Source organism: Rattus rattus, chromosome 1 (assembly GCF_011064425.1).
Source record: "Rattus rattus isolate New Zealand chromosome 1, Rrattus_CSIRO_v1, whole genome shotgun sequence".
In the NCBI taxonomy this organism is placed as follows: Eukaryota; Metazoa; Chordata; class Mammalia; order Rodentia; family Muridae; genus Rattus; species Rattus rattus.
The window spans coordinates 255226302-255251597 of record NC_046154.1 but is presented as its reverse complement, the minus strand read 5'-3'; the positions used below and the strand labels follow the sequence as shown (position 1 = coordinate 255251597).

The window sequence follows — 25296 nt, the reverse complement described above, 5'->3', positions numbered from 1 at the left end:
TTTAAAACATCTCTCTAAAGAATATAAAGATTATGTTCAAGGTCCTCAGGCAGATGAAGTTATTACAGGCAACGGCTGCCTCCTGGGTCTCAGGAAGTAGCCAGCCCCTTACTTAGTTTAAGGAGTCTGGATACATTGCTTTCTGGCTTCTCAGATCTTTGAGTGTATTTTGGGGGTCTCCTCCCGGGGAAAGTGGGGACCACCCAGGTCTGTGACCTTCACTCTTCTGTTTCTCCATTATGCACAGGACTAGCTGTTGGCTTGGACCCTCAGGGCTATGGAAACCCTGACTTCTGCTGGCTGTCCCTTCAGGATACCCTAATCTGGAGCTTTGCTGGGCCTGTCGGAACAGTTGTAATTGTGAGTGTTGAGCCCCCAGATATGCCATTTAGGACACAGGAGCCCAGGGGCTCCAGGATCAATAGTGACTGGGTTGCAAGAAGGACATGCCTTGTAGTGACAGTCATCAGAGTTTCCAGGCTGCTCTGGGACCCTATCTTCAAACCCCCAGCTTCCAGGGCTCATCCTGCCCAGCAGAAAGACCTCCATGCGTAGGCAGCCTAGAGAAGTAGGCTAAGGCCTGACCACAGCATGGCCTGGCTTAACTCACCTGGGGGCCAAGGCCTCTTGCTCTCCCCCCAGACCCCACCACCCCCAGACATAGATGAAGATATATGTTTGGCTGGGGAGGATCATCCTCGAGACAGTACAAAGGTCCACTACCCTAAAACTGCTACTCTTGTTTCCTAGATCAACACGGTCATCTTTGTCCTGTCTGCAAAGGTTTCCTGCCAAAGAAAGCACCATTATTATGAAAGAAAGGGGGTTGTGTAAGTTGGGGCTGAGTGGGTGGGACGTATCACTAAGCCAACCCACCAAGTCCTTCAGTTGGGCCCTGAGAACTCCTAGAGAGAGGACATGTAGGGGCAGGGTCCCATGAAAGTGCCCATACCCCAGCTGGCTGGGCTGTTAATCACATACCCACCAGGAAGTCAGGGGGGGAGGGGTAGGGCAAGCACCAGACCTCTCCAGGGTTACAGATGGCATGGATGTGTGAGATGTGATAATGACTAGGGAAGCAGGGAGGGGCTGACAATGGGTTCAGGCCCTGAGATAGTCTGGGCTATAGGAAGACAGGGAACATGGGAAGGGGAGGGTCCTGAATTCAGAATCACATACATGTTTAGTGATGGGTGACATGTCCAGGTAGATGGGCGTGGCTTAGGACAGAGCTTGCAACGGTTTAGTAGATGAGGGAGGGGACCCATCATACCCCATAGAATTAGCATGGTATCCAAGACACGAGGTGAGAAGAGGGTGACCCTAAGGGACACTGGAAGGTGCCAGCCCCCCAAAAGCACACAGGGTCGGAGGAGGCAGAGTCCAGGTACAGAGGCTGCAGCTTCTTGTCCAAGTCCGCTTTATCTCCAGGTCCCACTCTGACCGTATGTCACACGGCCTCAAAGCTCGCCCACCACCCTGTGGAGGGGATATGCCCTTGTCATCCGCTTTAACTAATGGGATGACTGAGGCAGAATGGGGGGGAGGTACTTGCCTGAGTCACATGGTAGTTGACTCTGTCTGCCTCCTCCTGGCCTTAGCCACTCTGCTCTGCGTTTTCACATTTCACAGTAGCTAGCATGGCCTCACACAGCAGAGACAACATCAGCATATGTCGCCATCAGCAGCACCAAGTCGCCATTAGGCATAATGCAAGCAGTGCCCCATTGTGGTGGAGGCTCATGCTTTCGTTTTAATTGAATTTGCCTTCTTACAGCTACATTTCTACCAGCATGACCCCTGCCTGCCTAGTCTCTGGTGGGAGCTAGGCTTGGGGTGGGTGTATGGGTGGGTGGCGGGACAGAGACACACATGGCGACTGTTTGAACCTTCCACAGCTCCATGCTGAGGACTGCCTTCCTCCTGCTGCTGCTTGTCACCGCCACCTGGCTGCTGGGACTACTGGCGGTAAACAGTGACACTCTGATCTTTCACTACCTCTTTGCGGCCTTCAGCTGCTTGCAGGTAGGTGCCAGCAGAGTCGCCTGTGACCTCTGCCCTGGGGCAGCTGCAGGGAGAAGGCGATGGGTGGTAGGAAAGCCTCAGTACTTGCACACTGAGAGGAGGAAGCCTCTGTTCTCCACATGCCCCAGCCCTGCTCCTGGGCTCTGAGTCTTTCAGGACAAAGCTTGGTCCCTGCTTCACCACTGTAGGGCGGCCCAAAGCCCGTCGGTGTTCTGGAGAAGGAGTACCTTTTCACACCAAGTGCTGCCTAGTAAGTTTATGGCATAATGTTGGGGACCTCCTGATGGCCCATAAGGCTGTGGACTGCTGTCTTGTCCAGGTGTCTCAGTTATGGCTCTGCTGTGAAGAAAGCAGTAGCCCTCCCTGGAGAGGAGGCCTGCGGTGAGCCTTGGAGCATCTTTTGTGTCAGCCAGACTGCTCTAAGTTATGCTTTCCTCAGTGGACAGCCAGGACCCTGGTGTAGCTGCATCAGGACCCTGAGCGTCACACTGACCTGAAACCCATCTCCCTCCAGGGCATCTTTGTCCTCCTGTTCCACTGTGTGACCCACAGAGAGGTGAGGAAGCACCTGAGGGCAGTGCTGGCCGGGAAGAAGCTGCACCTGGATGACTCAGCTACCACAAGGGCCACTCTGCTAACGGTAGGGGGTGCTGGAGACCCCTCCAGTCCAGGCCAGAGACTGGCAGGGTTGGGAGCTGTAAGGACCAACTAACTATGTCTCATGGGCTTTGTACCTTAGCACGCACCACACACCACACACCACACACCACACACCACATACCACACACCACACACCACAGGGCAAAATCACCCTGGAAGTGTCTCTGTCCAACTGTAGCCCCACCTGCAAGGGCTTTGGTGGGGCCAGGCAGAGATGTGTGACAACCAGAAGCAGTGTCCACAGGGAGTGAGGTGTTCCCACTCTGTGTGGGCCAGGGAATGTCCTCCCCTTTGCCACAACGCTCCAGTTTGCACCCCTGTCCACCCCTCCCCTGTGCCGTCATGAGGGCTGCTCGGGGACGATGCAGACCTCCATGGCTTCTGCTCACCAAAGCCTCCTTCCCTCCTCCACTAGCGCTCCCTCAACTGCAACAACACCTACAGCGAAGGACCAGACATGCTCCGCACCGGCCTGGGCGAGTCCACGGCCTCTCTGGACAGCACCACCAGGTCAGGCCTCCGCACTCGCTATTTTCTCAGGGATAAACAGCGCCCTGTCTTGAACCCTGTTGCTCCAGATGCCCAGTCTGCCCCATCTCCTGGGGGAGGGTGTTTTATCAGTTACTGCTGTTGATAGAGCACAAAAGGGGTGGGCTTAGAGAATTAACCAATCTCATGTGGCTTTCCATACTAGATGGACATGGAAGCACATGGCTCTGTGACATGGACAGCTCATCACTGTCACTCAGACAGTGCTGGGCTTACTCCTCCTCTACCCTACTTAGGGATGAAGGGGTCCAGAAACTCAGTGTGTCCTCTGGACCAGCACGTGGTAACCATGGAGAACCAGATTCGTCCTTCATCCCTAGGAACTCCAAGAAAGCTCATGGTATGGTTCCCCCTGCAGGCACCAGAGCCCCTGTCCCTTTTTTTGCCCTCTTCCCCATTCTTGACCTCTTTCTTGACCCTCCCTCCTCTGAGATACTGGACTGTGCATACCCTGGAAAAGCACTGGTGGCCTCATTCTCAGAGTTGGAGTCAGGGCCTGAGCTCCCGACTCTACCCTGCCCCTGCAGGCCCTGACTCTGACTCTGATAGTGAGCTGTCCCTGGATGAGCACAGTAGTTCCTACGCTTCTTCACACACGTCAGACAGTGAGGACGATGGAGGAGAAGCTGAAGACAAGTGGAATCCAGCCGGTGGCCCTGCCCACAGCACCCCAAAAGGTAAGCAGTGGAGACATGCAGATAGTCAGGGTGACTGTGAACAGTGGGCTATGGTCACACCTCAACTCTGGCTGTGTCCCCGAGGATCTGCCCAGCAGAGTAATAGCCACACAGGACAGCTCAGATAGGAACACAAATCCCAGGAATTGGCCCACACCATGCTGGGCAGTGGCAGAAAATTAGGGTGTTCCACAGACAATCATTGTGGAGGGCTGGACAAAGCAGTACAGAGCAGTCAGCAAATGGCTCTCAGGGTTGGGCACACATCATCCCAGGGTCCACAACATCGAGGTGTGGCCTCAGTGTCTCCATCTTTGGAGTATGGCCTTGCCAGTCCTGCAAGTTAGAGATGAGGTCAGGGCCACTCTTGGGGTCTACTGGGCCTGGGGTATTACGGGGGGCATGGCTGTAAGTCACAGAATGTCAATTCTTATCACAGCAGATGCTCTAGCCAACCATGTCCCAGCTGGCTGGCCCGATGAGAGTCTGGCTGGGAGTGACAGTGAGGAGTTGGACACAGAGCCCCACCTGAAGGTGGAGACCAAGGTCAGCGTGGAGTTACACCGGCAGGCGCAGGGCAATCACTATGGCGACCGGGCCTCTGACCTGGAAAGTGGGGTCCTGGCTAAGCCAGTGGCCGTGCTTAGCAGCCAGCCCCAGGAGCAGCGGAAAGGTACCTCAGGAGAGCCCTGCTGTCTGTCTGTCCCTGGAGTCATCCCTCACCCAGCACACAGGACAGGGGCAGGAGTCCTTTTCAGCAGGTTGAGGGGGATTTCTGTGGAGGGTGTGGATGAGGCCTGGGCAAGTTGGTGAGAACCAGGCCAGGTTGATTCACTTGCTCAATGCCATTCGTCCCCAATTGAGTCACTGTACCTGAGTCTGCCTGGACTGACTTGGTGGTCATCTCCCTTCTCCAAGGCATCCTGAAAAACAAAGTCACCTACCCACCACCATTACCAGAGCAGCCACTGAAGTGCCGGCTGCGAGAGAAGCTGGCTGACTGTGAGCAGAGCCCTACGTCCTCCCGCACATCCTCCCTTGGCTCTGGTGATGGTGTTCATGCCACCGACTGTGTCATTACCATCAAGACTCCAAGGAGGGAGCCAGGCCGTGAGCATCTCAACGGTGTGGCCATGAATGTACGCACAGGGAGTGCCCAGGCTGATGGATCTGACTCAGAGTAAGTAGCCTTGGCTTCCAGGGCTCTGGGAGGGAGGGAGCCACCAGCTTTCCCCATCTAGGGTCCCGAGAGCCCCCAGGCTTCCCCTCACACCTGACTGGGAGTCTCTGCCCCTGAATGACTTTGGAATCATGCAGTTGCCGTCACTGACCCTTCCACACGCCTGGCAATTCTTCCCACACACAGAGGCAGTAATGAAACTTCAATTTGAACCATCAGGAAACCACACGGCACAGTCAACCTCACAGACTGCCAGTCAAGCCCTCAGACCTTGAAGCCTGGGACTGCTGCCTATGGGGCAAGCAGCCCCCTCGCATGAGGGCTCCTGCAATAGCAGCTGGCTTTTCGCAGACCGTCCAGACGGGAAGCCCTCGGCCTCATAGGAGCTCAGGGCCCAGACTGTGACAAAGTGCCAAAGCCACGGGCACGTCCCTTGAGAAAGATGTGGACTTCATTCAGGCTGGCACAGCTACGTCCTTAGACTGAAGACAGAATCCAAACCATGCTGTGCAAGAAACCCTACACTGCAGCCATTGAGCCAGAGCCGGACTTGGTGAATCTCACTATACTGGGCCCCTTGACTTGCCACGGTTCAGAGGGGACTCACATCAAGGCCCAGCTGTCCCCAGAGGCCTCTCCTTGCAGTGCAAGCCCATAGTCACCAGCCTAGCATTGCCTCTGCAAAGGCACCCTGTGTCTTAAATAATGTAAATACATATAAATCTTTCCCTGGACTTGGAGAAGATGGGAATCTGTGTATATTTTACACTGTTCTGACTTTGCAGACACTGGAGAGCCATGAAATGGCTTCTCAGTATATTGCCCAAGGAAGCTTGCACACTTGTACTTGAATCTGGAGTGAGTCAACACAGCTGGTCCCAGGGCCCAGGTGGGGAGGCTGTGACGTTGACATAGCGTGTGCAGCTGCTTCCCGCCAGGGAGTATGCATGTTCCGCTGGCCTTTGGAGCACACAGCACATGTGCTGTGTGTGCTCAGCTCCATGGATCCAGGACAGGGCTGGCCTGTGAGGAGTGGGCGCCATAGCAGATGTGAAATCCTGACTACTCTGCCACCCCTGCCCCTTGTGCCCAATCCACTCCTGATACCGTGAGGCTGCTCGGGAGCCCTTCCCAGTCAGCCCAGTGTGCAGAACGGTCACTGCTCCTGTTCCCATAGGCTCTCAGAGTGCTCATGTTCCTGATCCCGGGGGAGCCCTGAGGTCTAACAGGTTATCACGTTCCTTCCTTCCAACGTTCTACCTTTTCAGACTTCAGGGCTCTCTAGGCAGGCAGGGGGCTCCACCCCCAAAATCACTTTGCTTCAAATGGCCAATTGTGCAAAGAAAGCCAGAGTGCCCGTTTTCAATGGTTACCAAATTCTTCTTGGAATCTCACACCAAGGACTGCTGTGACCAGCCCACTGTGAGCCATGGTGCAGCCAAGCCCAAGGGAGCCTGGAGTTACTCAGACGTTTACTTCCCCGTGGATTGCTGTTTGAATCAGGTGCCCAAGTACATGAGGTGTACAGCCGCTCTGGATCAGAACCTAAGCCGTGTTCTCCTGAGTGCACGGGACTGCTAATGACTGACTGGTGAGAGGAAAGCCTACATGACATGGTCTGAGGTCACTCACCCCAGGTAGCCTGCAGATGGCAAGGACACAAAGACTGGTCTAGCACAGGGGAGCTTCAGTCTCCAGGAGCCGGAGCACTCTGATCACTCACAATGCTGCAACCCATGCCACCTCGGTGAAGTTTTTAATTTGATCACAACTGTTATCAACTGTTTTCATGGCCTAAGACTTTATAGCGTCAACACTGGAGACTTTAGCAGGTGTATTTATTACTGGTCAGCACTGGATGGCAACACAGGTGAGGTGCGTCTATAATAAATTAAGAGTTTGGATTTGTGCCCTGCTGTGCTGGGTGTCTACTGTTCCCACTGTCCTGCTCTCTAAGGCAGCATGGGAGGGACTGAAGACGGCCTCAGGCCTCTCCTGGGATGCAGGTGGCAGGCCCATGGAGGGCTGTCATAACTTTCTATTTATATGCAGGCCTGCCGTGACATGGGTGGACTTGCCCAAGGTTTCTAGTTCTTCAGCTTCTATCTTTTTATCAAATCTGAGAATTTAAAAAGATTTATTCTGTTTCCATGGGTGCTTTTAACCACTGGGCTGTCATCTCTCCAGCCAAGGGCACACTGAAAAAATAAACAGTGCTCGGATAGAGAAAAGTGACCAGTGCCCTCAGGACCGTCAGGGTCTCTCTCTGAAGCTGGGCTCAGGATTTGTTTGCTTGTTTTCCAGGTAAACTGGAAGCCTCACTAATCTGTCTCTGCTCCTTCAGGAGAGGGGGCTACAGCCCTGTGCAGGTCACACAGCAGCTTACGTGGGTGCCAAGTCTGAGCTGCGGCAAGCACTGGTAGCCACTTCCAAACCTCCTTCACTAGCCCTCTGGTTTTGTTTCCTCATCTGCCTTTCCTGCTGTCCCACTGGTGCCTGAGTGCTGCCTCTGCAGATCTGAGCACTCATCACACTCTGTGACACCTGGGGAGCTTCTTACATTTGAGTGACCTTCCGTTACACTCTGGCTCTGCACTGCACCGCACCCTTTCTACATTCGCCATCATCCTCTCGGCACGGTGGACTGGTTCTCCACACCCTGGTGCTGCATGCATCTATGACCTCAGAGCTCTGTCTATCCTCGTTTTTCTTGGCTTTGAAAACTCCAGTGGCACCTTGAGCTCTTTTGAGCCCGACCTGGGTAAAACCCTAATCTTAAGTAAGCGCCCTGGCGAGGCCATCACTCCTTCCTGACAGTGCACTATCCAGCCCTCACCCCTTAGGTTCCTTTATCTTGATTTCTGTCCAGAAGGGTGGGTGGGTTTTCAAGATCTTTTGTCCCTCTGCATTGTCTCATATCTGCCCAGTGGTGCTGCCCTTGGGAAAAATGGGAGCAGAGAAGTAATGGGCGCCCCTTTCTTTTGGCCCCCTTTCCTTTGGGTTTCCACCTGGTTTTGCTACACAAAAGAGCCAGCCCAGGCCTGTAACTCATGCATACCTCCAGGAAAAGGTCATCTGGTGTTTTTTCCTCACACGTGTTCACTTCAAGCCAGTGTCAAGTTGACAGGAAAACACTGGCTTCCACCTGACATGGGCACTGCCAGAGAAGGGTTAACTCACAGGTCAGAATTCCAGACAAGGAAAGGCCAAGAGCAGATCAGAGAGCTCAGGCGCCAGGAGGGGAAAGAGGGCTGCAGCACTCCCATGCCTGCTGTGCCACATGGTTGGAGGCTCAGCGTGAGGAAGACAGCCACAGCAGTCTACTCTGGCCTCCAACAAGCCCCAGACACAGTGGTCAGACTTTGACAGAGTTTTATTTGCTGCTGTTCTTCCTGTGCTGGCCTTCTCTGGACACTGTGGAAGAGCAGCTCCATCAGGGCCCTTGAGGCAGACCCGGTGGCCAGCTCGTACTTCCGGTTTCCTGGAGTAGCAGCGCAGACACTCCCTCCTTAGGCTGCCCTGACTGCAGCCAGCCTGCCCACTGGTTCTGGCCACACCGAAGCCCATCACTGACCATCCTGCTGCAGATTCTGTCGTTGTCAGGATGTGGGGTGCAGGCCTGGGCTGTCACTGGAGACCTCAGGAGCCACTCTGGTTCTGTTCTTGCCCTTCTGGAGTGTGTAGGCAGATGGCCCTAACCGCAGGATTTTCCCACTGCCGAGGCATTCCTCGCCCTTGTAGAACACTGCAAACTGGAGGGGGGGAGGGGTGTGTGGCACAGCTGAAAGCACTTGGCCAATGAGAACACCTCACCCCCCACCTCCCACTGGGTATCCCCCCTCAATGACCACTCACCTGTCCCAGGGCAAGGCCCCTCACAGCCTTCACAGCCGTCACCCACACAGTGCCATCCTGGTTGAGCGTCAGCACACAGGGCACTGTGGGAGAATCATGAGATGGGCGTGGGCCTGCCAACCACAGCCCCTCCCTGGGAGAAGGAGCAGCCTGTGGTCAAGGTCACCAACATCCTGCCTGCTGAAGGATAGGACAGTGCCCAAACAGCTTGAAGCTGACCTGGCTATGGGCACGCTGCCTCAGAACAGAATATACTGTAACCCAACCCTCACACTGGGACCCAATTTCTCAGCAATTCTGAAGTTACAATATTAATGACAGGGACTTTCCAATGTGCTCAAGGAAATACTGGTCCTAGCCAAGTATACACAGTCTCTCCAGTTTAGCTTAATCTGACCCTAGGGAGCTTAGCAACAAGGGCTCCCTCCTACCCAGTCACCTAGTGCCATCTGGTGGCGGAATCGGAAGTGGCACTCCATCATCTTGTCTCTGACCAAGGCCGCAGGTGGTTCCTCAGCTATCCAGTGCACTCGGTTGGTCCTCAGCAGGTCCCTGTACAGAGCTGGGTGGTCTACCCGGGGAGCCTGCAGAGCGCAGTCAGACATCTTTGAGGAAAGAAGCCCTCAGCAGGTATCAATAAGAACAATCCTAACAGCACATCCATAACGAACTATAAGCCAGCCCCACTCCTGTGTCCGCCCATTATAGAAATCCATTTCATTAGCTTAAGGCTTTGTTCACCCTGGTTTTCAGATGAGAAGAGAGAGAAGGGGCAGCCATGAGGCAGTAGCAAGGGGCAAAGGTGAGATTCCCCCACCTCTGGCCAACCCCGCTGTGCTTTGAAGACTGTTTTGTGTTCCTAGAGATGTAGGTCAAACATACAAATGGCCTCTTGGAAGGGCCACGAATTCTACCAGCAACAACTGGCTGAGGAAAGCAGGGGCTGAAGGGTGCTGGCCCCACCTACCTGCATGCTTCCAGAAGTGCAAGGCTGGCCCTACCTGGGCAGGTATCACATGCACAACCGGTTTACCAGTAGTCTCTGCACCAATGAACCCTGGTGTTGCCTATGGCAGCCAAGTCTCCCCTGGGGCAGACCCAGAAGCACAGGACCCCGAGACACGTGGGCCCTTGATCCAGTAACCCTTCTGGCTTTTCTCAGCAGGTATCTCTCAGAGCTTATGCTTAACGTCACTCAATTCAACCCTGAGTAGACATTTCTCGTGCTCTTCTGGGAAGACGTCTGCTGAAGTCTGGCCTGTGCCTGTGGACCCTCCAGTGTCTGACTGCACTCACTGGCAGCTCAGCCTGCCCTGAGCAGGGTTCTTACCCTTGCACTCCTGGGAGCTGGATCCCATGACTGTCAGGGTTAGGGCATGCTGTGTATGCACAGGCAGGATGCCAGCTGCACCTACTCTTCTGTTTCCACCAAATTCATAACCCAAAATCTCTTGCTACTGTCGACATCTCCAAAGCCCTCTTGCGGAATTTCTGCTCTGGAACCTAGGACGCACCAGAATGGCTCAGGGTCCCATGTAGCCCAGGGCACAGTCTGGTCCTAGCCTACCAAGCTCAGCCCACAACGGCTTCTAGGACCCTTCCCTGGAGGGGTGGGTGGGAGAGCTGTCTGGGCACGAAGACTACTTCCCCTTCACGAGAAATTACCCACCCTGAGTCTCTTCCTCCTCTGTAGAACAGGACAGCTTCCCTAGGAATGGGTGCAGTGACCAGTGCACTGTCAGCTGCAACAGGAGCCTAGTGAGTCCTTTGGGTGAAAGCCTGTTACCTTACACCCGTCCCAGGAAGCTATGGAGGCAGGTCTGCTGCTCCAGGCCCTTGGCAATGCCAGTACTGCCCACTTTATTGGAACACTAGACAGCGAAGGCCAGCCTCACTCACCACAAGCACGTCACCCTTGGTGCCATCCTTCTCCACCACGTACCAGGGCTCGCTCAAGCCGCTGATCTTAGCTCTCTGGCCCAACGTGTATAGGAACCAACCTATGAAATAGCATCCCAGAGGTCACAGCTCAGCCTCACAGATGGGAGGTTATGGACTGCTGGGGCGTGCTGACTTCAAACTGTGATTCTCTCAGCTTGAAGGGCTCTTAGCCTTAACCATCCACCTGTGTACAGCCGGCCTCGGGGTCAGGAGTCAAGGGACAGAACAGTGACAAGGATGGTACTACCTGGCACAAATGCCAGCGCTTTCCTCTGGTAGCTCTGACCCTCATGGGGCTACAGTTCTCAAAGTAGGTCTTGTGCTCACTGGGCACATTCCTTGTATCCGTACCACACACCCACCTCATGCACGGGCAGGCCGCCTGCTCACTAGCTCTACCCCCACAGGAATGCATGTGCCCTGCAGAGGCAATCGGTGGATCCACGAGTCTCCTAACTGCTGGATGCTAGGAACAGCACTGTCTCCAGCAAGGTCCTCTTCTCCAACATAATACCCAGATCAGCTGGGTCTCGCCCTGCTCCCTCCACAGGGGTCATACATGGCAAAGAAAGAAGAAGTGTGCCCTGTCCTTCCAGTTAGTCCCACGGTCAGACGACATCAAGTCTCAGGAAGCATGCTGCCTCTGTTCCCACTGTGCCCTCACTCTGCACAGTGTGTCATGGTGTCTTGCTCTGTGGGTCTGTGAATGGCACCCACATGTCCCTCGGTCACCTGGCTGTGAAGTCAGCTACATTCTTTCTCCAGGGGCACCTGCTGCAGTCTCCCACAGCGTCAACACCTTACTTTTAGTAATGCAACACAGACACACACACTCACTCTAGCTCTAAACCTAGGGATTAATGCCAATGTTCACAAGATACAGCATCACAACACACACGAGATTCCTGTCAGAGTGACTGCTCATGCAACATGACCCACCCCAGCTCTCCCCTCAAGTCCTCTACGAGCCCTTCATGGAATGGTCAGGAGTTAGCTGGCCAGACTCACCTTTGTGTGTTCCCAGAACTGTGTTATCCTCAATAGAAATAAACTTCCCAGGCCGAGGCTGCAAATACTGGAAGACAGGTTTCATCACTACTGGAGACCCAGGCCCAGAGCAGACAGCCACTCACGTCAGACACACTCACCTGAAGAAGGAAATGCTCCAGGTTTCTCTTACCAATGAAGCAGATGCCCATGCTCTGGAACGAGAAGAAGGCCAACCTGATGTGAGCAGAAGCCAGGAGGCAAACCAGGAACAGAGGGCTAGGCTGGGCTAGGAGGGTGGGTAGAGCAGGCTATGTGGCAGGAGGCACCAGAGCCCAGAAGACACGAACAGAACTTGAGGGCCTAGAGAATGTCTTATCTTTCCAAGTTTGACTTCAAAGTAGATGTAAACACACTGCATCATTTTCACCTAGACTGTTGGAAAACCCATGAGCAATTCCAGGAGAACAATCTAGACTGCTCGGTGCTGGAGAGCCAGGGGCCACCATGGAAGCAGGAAGCAGGGCCAGGCCAACTCAGGGCAGCAGGGAAGTCAGGCTGAAGCTGGCTAAGCCCTGCACAGCCCAGACAAGAAGCTGAGTGTCCAGGACTGTTGTGGACAGGCAGCTCTGCGCTTGTCCTCAGTGTTTATGTCTCTCTCACAAAGGCCATGGACCGGGATCTCCGCACACTGCAGGGACTCCCTCAGTCCCTACCAGGGAGAAGTCCTGTCACCTGAGTAACGGAGAAGCCATAAAACAGGCAGGCAACATTCTTTTTGGCAGTGTGGACTTGCTAATAAAAGGCACAGTCATGCGTGTTCCCAGACCTGGCGTAAGTAGTGACTACAGCCGAGCTAACCTCTAATCAAACCTTTCCTACTGGGGCTTCTCACAGGCTCCCAGCTCTCCCTCCACAGGGGTCAGCATGGTTTCCAAGATGCAGGTGTGTGACGGTCCCTTAGAGGAGCTCTGAGAAGGCAGGGACGAACTGTCTGTTCCTGTTCCCTTAGATGGGCAGCACTGTGTCCAGCTGCTGCAGACTCCTGCCTCATGGCTGGACTAGCATGGCTGTTCCCTGCCTACACTCACCACTGGCTAAGCCAGCTACTATGTCTGCTGGGAAAGCAGTCAGCCACAGCGGGCACAAGAGGGAGCAGGAAGGAGAAGGGAGGTCTCTGGTGCTCCTCACCTGCGACTGTGCTCTATGGCTTGGCCCAATGGGGTCCTGGCATAGGGTCCACAGAGCCCAGCCCTGCCTGTACCATGACAACATGAATGGAAACATTCCCGAATCAATGGCGAGCTGCTCACTCCTACCTCTTTCTTCTGAAGCACATGATGGAGTCTATTCTCCGCAGCTATTTTCTTTACAAAATCTTTTGTTAATTCCCCCAGGGGGAAGATGGTTCTTCTCAGGGCATCCTGGGAAACCTGGCTGAGAAAGAAGGTCTGGTCTTTAAAGCTGTCAGCTGCTTGGAGAAGTTTTACGGCTGCCAAAAGTAAAGAACAAAAGTCATTGCTGGAACACAGATAATGGCTCTTTGCTTTAATGCCCTTCTGTGTGAGCCGTTACCCCAAGCCTTGCTAAAAGCAAACCCGCCTCGAACACTGTGGGAGAAAACTACCAGCATGCCGAGTGCACGGGAAACTCTGGCCCTGCTCGTTTGCTGGGAACAATATAAGGAATGTCCATTTTACACAAAGACTTTCAAACAGTGAACACTGTATGAGAAAATATGAAAAAACAGTAACTCTAGCACAGCTGGGACTGGACAAGGCCGTTCATCCAGAATGGTGCTGAACTGGCGTCAGCAGTGTGTTTGCCTAACAACTGCAAGTATGAAGTGTGCAAAGAAAACACACCAGGCTCTGGCCTTCAGCCCAGCCTCAGTGGAGACAGGCTCTGTAGAACGCGCCTCCTTTGTGCAAACAGCTTTACTACACGTCCAGACCGGTGTTAGCATCCTTGCTTTAGTCTCTAACGTTCTCCACATAACTGTAAAGAATTTTTTTTAAAGATTTATTTATTATGTATACAGTGTTCCACCTGCATGTATGCTTGCAGACCAGAAGAGGGCACCAGATCTCATTACAGATGGTTGTGAGCCACCATGTGTTGCTGGGATTGAACTCAGGACCTCTGGAAGTGCAGACAGTGCTCTTAACCTCTGAGCCATCTCTCCAGCCCAAGAATTCTTAGTGCATACACACAGGCGTAAGTGGCAGTGGCCCTGGTGACTTTTGAGCCTGAGAAGGCGGCCAAGTAAATTTCCCAGTCAGTCAGTCAGTTCCACTCATGTCTGTGAGCTGGTGGGGCTGATGGGCAGATCTGCTTCTCCCCCTGTTCCTCATATAGTGAAATCGAGAACACTCCACATACGCCAGCTCAATTTTGTGTGTGTGCGTGCATCTGAGAGTCTGTCCGTGTCTGTCAGTACACACATGTGGAAGTCAGATGACATCATCTGAGAGTCTGTCCGTGTGAGTACACACATGCGGAAGTCAGATGACATCATCTGAGAGTCTGTCCGTGTGAGTACACACATGCGGAAGTCAGATGACATCATCTGAGAGTCTGTCCGTGTGAGTACACACATGCGGAAGTCAGATGACATCATCTGAGAGTCTGTCCGTGTCAGTACACACATGTGGAAGTCAGATGACATCATCTGAGAGTCTGTCCGTGTCAGTACACACATGTGGAAGTCAGATGACATCATCTGAGAGTCTGTCCGTGTCAGTACACACATGTGGAAGTCAGATGACATCATCTGAGAGTCTGTCCGGGTCAGTACACACATGCGGAAGTCAGATGACATCATCTGAGAGTCTGTCCGTGTCAGTACACACATGAGGAAGTCAGATGACATCATCTGAGAGTCTGTCCGTGGCTTTCACATCTCCTTGTAATGGAGAATATCCCCCACCATTACAGTGACAACTGAGGTCTGGCTGTGATCACACTGGTGCTGGAAGGCTGTGCTGAGCACTGAGCTGCCTCCCATTTCTGCCCTGCTACTTTGTCTGTCAAGAACAATGCTGGAATAAGGCTACAATTCAATCTGTTTCAAAGCAAAATGCTCTCAAATAGTGTTGGTGTGCATTTTTTCTTGGTTCTGAGTTACTTTGTCCTGGATCCTTGTGACAGTTTTGAGCCTCCTAAGGGGACATTACAGGTATGTGTCCCACATCTACCTTCTGAGTGACTTTAGAACAAGAAGCTGGTAACACTAGTAAAAGTGTCATAGAGGGAAAGAGTGGGAGGAGCCACATCTGGTCCAGAGACCATTTGTTTCCAGGACACTGCACCATGTTCACATGAAAAGCAGCTGGTTTCTCAGGTCCCCAACTGCAGCCTCCCCCAAACCCAAGATCTGTTCTGCTCCACTTGCATGATCCACTTGTATGATCCCCTAGGACTTAGACAAGATCCACAAAAATAGCTTTCGTTTCGTAGCCTAAAACACACACTGAAAACCAAGACACTATTAAACCACCACAGGAAGTCAGTCAACACAGTGCTTGACTCTTTGGGGAGAACCAGAACAAGTAGGGGACAGACAAAAGGGAGCCTGTCCTCGGCACGAGCAGATGTCCCTATTCAAGACAGGAAATGGCTCTCCATCTGCTTGGGACCCTGTTAAAACCATCATTACTGTCAAAGATTTTCCCAAATATTTTGGAAGTTCAGGTTATGAACATGCAATAACCTAGATGGTAAGTTTCTGGTTCATCTTCCTCAGTGCTCACCCTGGCTCCCAACCAGGACATCTCAATGCTCAACCACAAGACCTTGGGGAAGCAACCCTGCTCTGCTTGTGCCATTGCAAATGTGAACTAAACAAACCAGCTCACTGGGAGACCTGGGGCTGGGTGGAGGCTGGATGCTCTGACTTGGCTCCTGCCATCCTTCTAAGTGTCCTGTGCTCACAGAAGTTACAGCTCTGACCACACATGCGAACTTACGATTTCTGACTTCAAATCGATTCCTGAACAGTCCATCTGGTCTCTTAGTGTGCTTTTGCTCAAAGACTTCCTCATCCTCCAGAGACGTCCTTGCATAGTGGCCAGTGGCAACAGCATCTGCTCCTGGAGGGTTTTCAAAACACAAGGGTCCAGTGTGAGGGGCACTTACTGGCAGTGGTACCAGAGAGTTTTTGAAAACTTGATACAAACTGGAGTCACTTGGAAAGAGAATTCTTAATTAAGAATGTCTTGGGGCTAGAAAGATGGATTAGTGGTAGAGAACTGTTTGCTCTTCCAAAGGACCTGGGTTCAATTCCCAGCCAGCACCCACATGGCAGCTCATAGCCATCTGTAACTCCAGTTCCAAAGGATCTGATACCCTCACACCAATGCACTTAAAAAAAATTAAATGAATTTTTAAAAATCTCCATCAGACTGGCTTAGGAAAGTATGTGTGGCCTTTTCTTTCCTTTCCTTTCCTTTCCTTTCCCTTCCTCCCTCCCTGCCTTCCTCCCTCTCTCTCTTCCTTTCTTTCTTTTTGAGTCAGGGTCTCTCTACATAGTGCTGCCCTGAAACTTACTATATAGACCAGGCTGGTCCTGAACTGTCTCCCAAATGCTAGGACTAATGGCATGTGCCACTCTCCCCAGCTTGTGGGACATTTTCGTGATAAATGACGGATATGGGCAGCACTATCCCTGTGACGATAGTCCTGTGTCATATAAGAAAGCAGGCTGAACAAGCCATGGGGAGTAGCCAGTAAGCAACGTTCCTTGGCTTCCCCTAGTAATGGACTGTGATTGGGATGTGAGCCAATAAACCTTCCGTAAGTAGCTTCTGGTCATGTTTTTTTATCACAGCAATAGAAAGTGAACTAGGATACCAGCCTAGATAAAGAAGCCCGCATAACAAGCCTCACTGAAACCTACACAGCAGACTAGCTGCCTTGGACAGAGGCCAGAGAGACAGCTCACTGGGCAGGCAGGCTCCCTTCAACTCCTAATGTGAGCTAATAGAACCTCACATCTTTAAAGAGCCTTCGCAAAGTCAGACTCAGTCCGCTCAGTCTTGTCTTAGGCACATAAAGATTCAAGTACAAAAAAGGTATCAGTTTTTACAACTAAGGAAACACTAAAAACCAAAATATTCAACAGCAGGAGGACATGGGGTGAATTCTGATGCTGCAGCCCCCATGGGAATGGCGCTTACAGATAACCACAGAGGTACACAGAGGACAGTGTGACCCACTGGAAGGTAGCCGACTGGGCAGAGTGTGGTGGGGGTAAAACTTGGTTTTGCCACTGTAAAGGTTGCTTAGTATTAAAAATATTTACTCTCTTTGATTCTCAGTTATACTGGGACCAGAAGCCAATGGCTTCACAGCAATTATCACCTTTTTCTTACTGGGGTTAGGAGTGGGGTCTCCAGAGAAACTGGTTAACTCTTTGTGAACCAGAGAGGAAGAAAAGGAAAAGAATTAAGATTCTTTACACAGGCAAATTTGCATAGACACATATAGATTCATGCACCCGCTGTGGCCAGGCCCAACCTCTGTCTCAGTTAACTTCACAAGCATTCATGCACACGTGCATACATACACATTTACCTACATATAGACAAACAGACATCATTTGGATGGATGGATGGATGGATGGATGGGGCAGAGGTCCCCAAGCTGCCATATCATGTCATCTTTCTTTTCTCTGGCCTTTTTAAACCATTCAGAAAAAACTTCTTTGGAAAATTACCTCATAGATAACACGTTACACAAAATGAGAGTTACAGAGGATGGTGATGTTAACTCCACAGCCGCGTTCCATTCTCATTACATGCTTACTGTAAGTCCAAAGCAACAGATTCATGTGGCCTTGTCTTGTAGTCCACACCTGTGGCTTCATCCTTGGACCTGAATGCTTTTCCTCGAACACAAATTTGTCCCATGCCTATATCTCTTCTTAGTGTAATTTACCATGCAGCCTTTACTTACTATTATGAGCAGACCCATTCTACCCTTGATTCTAATTTGATTTTACTACATCTTTCTAGCAAAACTATTAGAACCAACTCTTAAAACTTTCTTCCTAAGATTTGAATCAAATCAGGAATTCTATACAATCATTAATTCATCTAAACAGCATTAATTCATAAAAGTTCATCTTCATGTTCATCTGCAGGAAATCTGCTCAATGGGGCAGGCTAATGGCCAGACATCATTACATTAATTAAATAATGACAGCAAAGGCATATCAGCTGCGAGAAGCAATTCTGAGATGAAGCCTCTTTGGGACCTTGCCTCATAGAGCAACCATGGAAAAAACAGTGGCACATCTCCAGGAGGGCCACCTGCTGGGCTTAGCCTATCCTAGATGGCTCCTGACAGACACCCTCAGTCTTACTCCTTTGATTCTGGTGTGAAACCATCGATACACTGTCCCTCCTTCTTCACTGTCAGTCATTTTTAGTAAGTGTGCATTATTTTATCGTACGGAAGGACCACTCAATATTCTTCACCTCTCCTGTCCACCTGAGTTCTGGTGTCAGTACTGCAGGGGGCTGACTCAGAGCTGCACAGCTGGACTGCTCGGCTAAGCCAGGAGCTTTGAATTAGTGCTGATGCAAAGCACTCAACGAGGGCCTTCAGGACACAACACTGCATCATCTCACAGAACATTTCCTTAAGGACCGTCAGCTACACTACAAGAAGTGTGGGTTTTTCTAAGAGAAACCATACTACCTCAGAAGCCTAGACTTCAAATGTTTGACCCTCAGGTGGGTTCTAGTTGCAGGCTTCAAACTCAGAACAAATAGGGACTCAGAGATGCAGGGAGATGCTGCAACAGGGAACCAGGTAGGATGTGACACAGATTACACCTAGGGCATTACGTCATAGCCTGGCTGAACCTCGCACAAATGCATTTAAGAAGCTAGGTGTTAGTTGAAATGTAAATAAATAAGATAATTAATTTTAAAAAAGGCTAGGCGTCTTGGGCTCCTGCAGCTGTACTGGAGACTGCACCACCTCTCAGTTTGAGCAGTATTCTCCTTCACAGTGCAGTGAAATGGCACAGGAGCTCGTGGGTCCTGGCCGGCTGCTCCGTGAGCAGTCCACTGACTCCCATCTTGTGCTCTCCTGGTGTGGCCAGGACGGCCTGCCCAGGTACCTGTCTTCCTTCCTTCCCTGGGGCCGGGCTTAGAATTTGCTAGGAAGCTTGGCTGGCCTCACACACACAACAGTCCTGCCTCAGCCTCACCAAGAGGATTACAAGCGTGTGCCATCACTTTCTGTTTGACAGACACACACTTCCCATGTGGCAGCGGACACAGGTGACCTGCAGGTTTCCACTCCTACCATTTCCGTTCTCCTCACTGATGAGCCTTCCCGAGTCACGACTGATTTAGATCTGAATCCCACTTCCTGAGAGTCCTCTGCTTAGGCCACTGCAGCCTTTTAGCCTTTAGGTCAGTGGCCAAACACAGCTTCTCTCAGATGCTGCCCATGGTGGAGGGCACCCTCTCCTAATGTTCACGCTGAACTGGGAAGTGTCCTTCTTCAGTGAGCACTTTCATTCTGACGGACAAAAGCTATGACTTTAAGGAGCAAGTGAAGAACCGTCGATCCCTTACCAAGATTGTCCACAGCATAATGGTGAAAGCAGCTGAACTTGATGTGCTTGTTGCAGCTGATGTCGGGGTTCGGGGTCCTTCCCTTCTCATACTCGTTCAGAAAGTCACTGGATTAACAGAAAACTCAGATCTAAGTGATGCATTCCTTAAACACAAGTGAGTTAAGGTGCATGTTTAATGTTGAATTCCTCTTTATTATTCCAAGACTGTACTTTGAGACCACGTGAGAGCTTCACTACTGACCATTTTCCTGCTATATCAAGTGACTCCTTAGAACTCACATTTGAATAAGGACATACCCCATAGTCTCAGATGTGTGAGTACTTGGTCCCCATTGACAGTGCTGTCTGTGTAGGCTTAGGAGGCGTGGCCCTGGTGGAGGAAGTGCGTCATTGGCAGTGATTTTAAGGTTTTAAAGCCACGTGCTGTTCCCGGTTCATTCTCTGCTGCTGTTCCTGGTGCCATGATGGGCTGGTAGCCCCTGGAATAAACTCTTTCCATTAGTTGTTTGGTCACAGTGTTTTCTCATAGCAACAGAAAATACCCAAGACACTTGTAAACGGGCAGGCACCGTTCTAGAACCTCATATGACCTCAACTCATTTCTATAATGTTCCTGGCAGGTATTGGCGTTTTCCTTAATTTAAAGGAAACTGAGACTTAGAAAAACCAAATAAATTGTCCAAGGTCTTCTAAGTGGCAACGCTGAGTCTGAGGCCTCTTGAGGCAAGGGTGAACGACGTGGCCTGTTGTCTCTGCCAGGGTTCACCGGAAACTAGCCCTGGACGTCTTTCTCCGAAGGAAGAAGTGGCAAACGTCGCACGTTCCTGAGATGGAGGAGGGGCACTCTCCCTGTTCACCCCGGCTTTCCTGCATCACATAACAGCCACTATTCAAGTCCTACTTGATGCTGCTCAGGCCCCTCCTCTTCTATGAGGCTGCCAGCCCACACCCCATGCCACACCATGCTCCCTCTTCTCAACCCAGGGAATGCCCTCCACCATCACCACCTCTGGTGAGGAGCCTTTCACCCAACTAGACAGCCAGCTCCTGTAGAGCAGGGCCATGGTGCACTCTTGGATGCTGCACATGATAAACGTAATACAGTGTTTGATCGGATGAAAGTTTTCCTGGCTATTTCTTGTTTTCAAAAGGCCAGGGCAGTGCCTCACAGAACTCGTCCCTTCCCACCTCCTGCCTCACCTTGCTTTCTGTTGCTGTGATAAAGACCATGGCCAAAAGCAACTGGGGAAGGCAGGGTTCATTTGGCTCACATGTCCTGGCCACAGTCTATGTCTATGGGAAGTCAGGACAGGAACTCGAGCAGGGCGGGAGCTGATGCAGAGGCCATGGAGGATGCTGCTTCCTGGCTTGCATCCCATGGTTTGCTCAGCCTGCTTTCTTATACAGACTGGGACCGCCTGCCCTTCGCTGGGCTGTGTCCTCCCACAGCTATTGTTAATCAAGAAAACAGTCCACAGACTTGCCTGTTATTTTCTCAGTTGAAACTCCCTCTCCTCACATCATCCTGGCTTTTGTCAAGTTGATAAAAAACAAAAAAACCACAAAAATCCTCATTAGAACATTCTTTTTTTTTTTTTTTTTTTTTGAGCTGAGGACAAAAAACCAACCCAGGGCCTTGCACTTGCTAGGCAAGCGCTCTACCACGGAACTAAATCCCCAACCCCTAGAACATTCTTATAACCACGTACACATGGTATATAGGGACTGACTGACACTTATCTCCCAGCACCTCTGGGCGGGTCTCAGCCTTCAACTCCTCCAGCCATGGTTCAGAAAAGCATTAGTGAAACCTCCAGCAGGTGGGAAATATCCCAAGAAAGAGTGTGAGGGTACTGTGAGCCAGGTCCCTGGTGCCCCAACTTCAGCAGTCTTGGCCACCTCTATGGAGAAGCACTGACTGTTTACAACCAACCTCCCTCGGAAAAGCTTCACAGCACAATAAATTCTGCTCATGCAGCGTCCTGCACTCACCTGAATACATCATTCCAATACTCCTTCACATAGGACACCTGGTGGAAAGGGATGTCTAAGATCTGACACACTTTATACGCATCTTCACAGTCCTTGTCAGCAGCACAAACGCCCCGCTCATCCAGCGAGTCCCAGTTCTTCATAAATACCCCTGTCACCTGGTAACCTGAAGAGAGAAGTTAGGGTAAAAAGCAGGGACTTGTGTGTTCCAGGCAGTTCTGACACACCGTACACCCAACCCCAGTGTCTCTGTATGCTTTGAACGGCAGTCCAAGCCTGTCTTGTGGCCTAGGGCCTGGTACATTTTAGTGAAATACTTGTGGGCGCTTCTTCCCTTTATCCCTCACTGCACTGGTTCTGGTAAGGCCCCACCTTGTAGTACACTGTGCACTGGACTTGTCCCCCAAGTAAGTAAAAGGAGCTTTCTCCCATGTTGTGTCTCTACATATGTATCAATACAGTGTGTAACACACAGCAGGGGTGTATCAGGTATGTGCTGAACGACTGAATGGTGAGAAGAAACTCAGATCCCAATGCAAATACCAGCCATCATCCAGCCAGATGTGGTGACACACACACCTATGGTTCCAGTATTTGGAAGGCTAGGGCAGGAAGATGCTTAAGAAATTAATCCCAAACTACATATCAAGATTGGCTTATTTTGCTTTTTCTGTTCTGTTTTTTTTTTTTTTTTTCTTTTTTCTATTTTTTGTTTTGACTGAACCCACTGAGCTAAATCCCCAACCCCCCTTTTTTTTTAAACCAGGGCTGGAGAGATAGCTCTGGGGTTAAGAGCACTTGCTGATACTCCAGCAGACCCAAGTTCAATTCCCAGCACTGACATGGGCAGGTTACAGCCACCTTTATCTCCAATTCCAGGAGATCTAATGCCTTCTCTGGCCGGCCTTAACACCACATGGTGTTACAGAAGTACATGTTGCCAAACATCCATACATATAGAATTTAAAATATTTTTAAGATAATCATCATTCAGTTATTTTTAAAGTAAACTCACTTTAAAATAAGTTATCCAGTTACTAAGACAAAGTTTTACATTCTAAGCCATCAAATATAAAGACAGTTAAATTATTGGGATTTTATCGCCCAGAGGGTGTACCTCTGGGGAAAGCCCATCCTTAGCTTAGGTGAAGCCTGGGTTCAATTCTCAACACCAAACCTTTATATGAAAGTGTTGGCTATTCCACAGGGCTCTATCATCCTCATAGTTCATGATCTATCTTTTCTACTGTGACAAATACCCAACCAAATACCACACAGGCCAGCACTGGCCCTCCAGTGTCTCAGAAAACTCACAGGTGTTCCCCCTGCATCAAAACCCTGTCTCTCTTTAATAAATTGAATGTAAGGAAAGACAGGGCATTGTATTAAAAGGCTCAAGATTACTCCCCTTCTTCCGAAAACTCCAGGGATTTTGCTGACACATTCTAATTAATGTTACACACAGCCTGGTATGGGATGAGATCCTTTTTTGTGTCTGGAGGCACTGGACTGCTCTACTGCAGATTAACCATGCCCGGGCTCAGCTCTTGACCTAGTCTTACACTTAACTTACTAACGCAGAGATAGCATGATGTAATCCTGTATCCCGAGAGCTAGTATGATGCCCGGGACAAAAGGAGAGCCCAAAATCCATAAGCTTGCAGCACAAACAAACTCTACACAGAGCTTTAGAACCCCACTATTCCATGCCACAACTGCCTGATCAGCTGTCTCACAAAGAGACAAGACCCACTTGTAGGGGGACAGGCACTCAAGGACTGGTCAGCTTTCTACAGATTGCAGGATGGGGCATCGCCTCTAAGAGCCCTCAATGCCAAAATGAGAGGATTTTTTACCCCCTCTGATACTGATATGTCCATTAGTTCCTTTCATGAAAGAAATCCAAGGAAGGGTAAAGGTAAGATGTAGCAGCCTGAGGGGAGAGAGCCTATGTTTTGGCTAGGTTTCTATTGTTATGATCAACACCATGACCAAGAACAACTTGGAGAGGAAAGGGTTTATTTGGCCCTGAAGATCACAGTCTATCACTAGGGGAAGCCAGCCAGAAACTCAGGTCAGGAACCTGGAGGCAGGAATAATTGAATCATAGGTCATAAAAAGAACACTGCTTATTGGTTTGTTCCCTTGGCTTGCTCAGCCTGTTTTCTTATACAACCTAGGACCACCAGCCCAGGGATAACATTATCCACAATGGGATGAGGCTTCCTACATCAATTATAAGAGAACGCCCCCACTGACTAGCCTACAGGCCAGTGCGATGACACTTTCTCAGTTGAGGCTCCCTTTTCCCAGAGGACCCTAATACCTGCCACATAGTTTTTAAGTGACATAAAAACTAGCCGGCAGTTTATCTTCCCTAAGTAATAAAATGATAAATCTGGAAGAACAGGGTCAACCTATTCCATTTCCCAGAGCATCTAGTTAAGACTCCTCATTGGAAACTTTCAGAAAGTCTCACACTGTCTGCTCCACATTACCCCAAATTCTCTAATATTGTGTCAGCTTCGATAACTAGGGATTAACCCCATTACATCCCATTCTGGCCAGCACTCCCTCCTCTGACTTCTGCCTGTGTTACTGCAGCCAGTTCTTTGTAGAGAAATCCTGCACTTCCTTCTTCCTTTCTCAACATAGTACACACGTGTATTCTGTGGCTCTTTTACTGTCATAGCAGCTGTGATTATAAAAGAATCCCTCCAGCTTTCCGACGTATCTCATATTTCATGGCTAACCCTTTCAATACATACTATGTCATTTAATCTTTCCAGTCACCCTAAATTACGGGTCATCCCACTTTTCTAAGGGGTGCTTAGTTAACTTGCCAAAGTCCAGGTTTCTTTTTTTTTTTTTTGGTTCTTTTTTTCGGAGCTGGGGACCGAACCCAGGGCCTTGCGCTTCCTAGGTAAGCGCTCTACCACTGAGCTAAATCCCCAGCCCCGAAGTCCAGGTTTCTTGCCCGCGCCTCTGCACAGCACGAGTCTCGGGGAAGGTAATTCACGGCTGAGGCTCCATTAAAAACTGCCAGGTGAATGCGGAAAGAGGTTGAAATAAGGTAGGGGCCACACAGCAGGAGGGATTTAGACGGGTAGCTGGAATGAGATCCGAACCTAAGGACCCATGGGGCTACGTCTAGAATTCAGGAAGAACTGGTAGCTGTTCAGAGCGAAGTTTGTCATCCAACAAAGGAGAACACAGGAGTGATTTTTGTCAGCAGTAGCTGGCGGTCCTTGACTGGAGGCCCGCGGAGTCTGCAGAGGCCAGGCCTCGGACCTGGAGGAGCCAAGCTCCTGTCCCCAGTGAGGAACCCTGGCCTCACCTCTCCGCCGCAACAGCAGCGCGGCCACCGCGCTGTCCACGCCGCCAGACAGGGCACACACGACGTGCCGCAACGCCGACATCTGCACACACCGCAACTCCTCCTAGCAGCTTTCTGGCTGCGTGCACGATACGCCGGAAGTTCCAGCCTCCGGGGAGCGTCCTCACTCTTCACCTGGTCGGAAACGTGCTCCGCTCACCCAGTGTTCCGCCGACTTTCGGGTTCCGCGCCGCAGATTGACAGAGAAACACTAGGTGGCGGCGCGTCCCAGATAGGTCAGTGATGAATTGGGTGGATTGGGCTTCCCAGCTATCACCGGCTGCTCTTGCAACTTTTCTTCTTTGCTCAGCTGGTGCTCCTGGGTCAGCTGCACCAGAAACTGCCCCAGCTCGGGCTTGAGGTCTCAAAGGCGTTCCTGGGCACACAAAGACGAGATGCTATGTCTGCAGCTGGCTCCTCATGTTTACCCGCTAAAGAGACAGGGCTGTCAACACGTTCT

At 50.9% G+C, this 25296-nt stretch overlaps 2 protein-coding genes across 6 annotated transcripts in view; one reads left to right on the top strand and one right to left on the bottom strand.

Annotated features, from left to right (window-relative positions):
• Positions 1–5401, top strand: part of Celsr1 (cadherin EGF LAG seven-pass G-type receptor 1) — an 86233-nt gene extending 80832 nt beyond the window's left edge. The window contains exons 26-35 of the mRNA XM_032890853.1: positions 248–360; positions 751–830; positions 1899–2025; positions 2540–2665; positions 3101–3195; positions 3471–3574; positions 3762–3911; positions 4354–4584; positions 4830–5091; positions 5278–5401. Of these exons, the coding sequence (XP_032746744.1) occupies positions 248–360; positions 751–830; positions 1899–2025; positions 2540–2665; positions 3101–3195; positions 3471–3574; positions 3762–3911; positions 4354–4584; positions 4830–5091; positions 5278–5302 (1313 nt within the window). The 3' untranslated portion in view covers positions 5303–5401. The remainder of the gene's footprint in view (positions 1–247; positions 361–750; positions 831–1898; positions 2026–2539; positions 2666–3100; positions 3196–3470; positions 3575–3761; positions 3912–4353; positions 4585–4829; positions 5092–5277) is intronic.
• A 3045-nt stretch (positions 5402–8446) lies between these two features.
• Positions 8447–24948, bottom strand: Trmu (tRNA 5-methylaminomethyl-2-thiouridylate methyltransferase). 5 transcript variants are annotated; one of them, XR_004389765.1, is made up of 11 exons: positions 24798–24925; positions 21461–21626; positions 19467–19573; positions 15843–15965; positions 13194–13366; positions 12036–12089; positions 11896–11962; positions 10846–10946; positions 9378–9530; positions 8947–9029; positions 8447–8843 (listed from the first exon to the last, which is right to left on the bottom strand). XR_004389765.1 is itself a non-coding variant. In XM_032919161.1 (11 exons), exons 1-11 carry the CDS (start codon positions 24877–24879, stop codon positions 8691–8693), a joined length of 1254 nt encoding a protein of 417 aa, XP_032775052.1. In that variant the 5' UTR covers positions 24880–24948; the 3' UTR covers positions 8447–8690. The 5 variants fall into 5 exon arrangements, 4 of the variants coding, with proteins under 4 accessions (XP_032775052.1, XP_032775070.1, XP_032775064.1 ...); XM_032919161.1 differs by having other exon boundaries at positions 9386–9530; positions 24798–24948; XM_032919179.1 differs by lacking the exon at positions 8947–9029 and having other exon boundaries at positions 9386–9530.
• Positions 24949–25296: the final 348 nt, after the last annotated feature.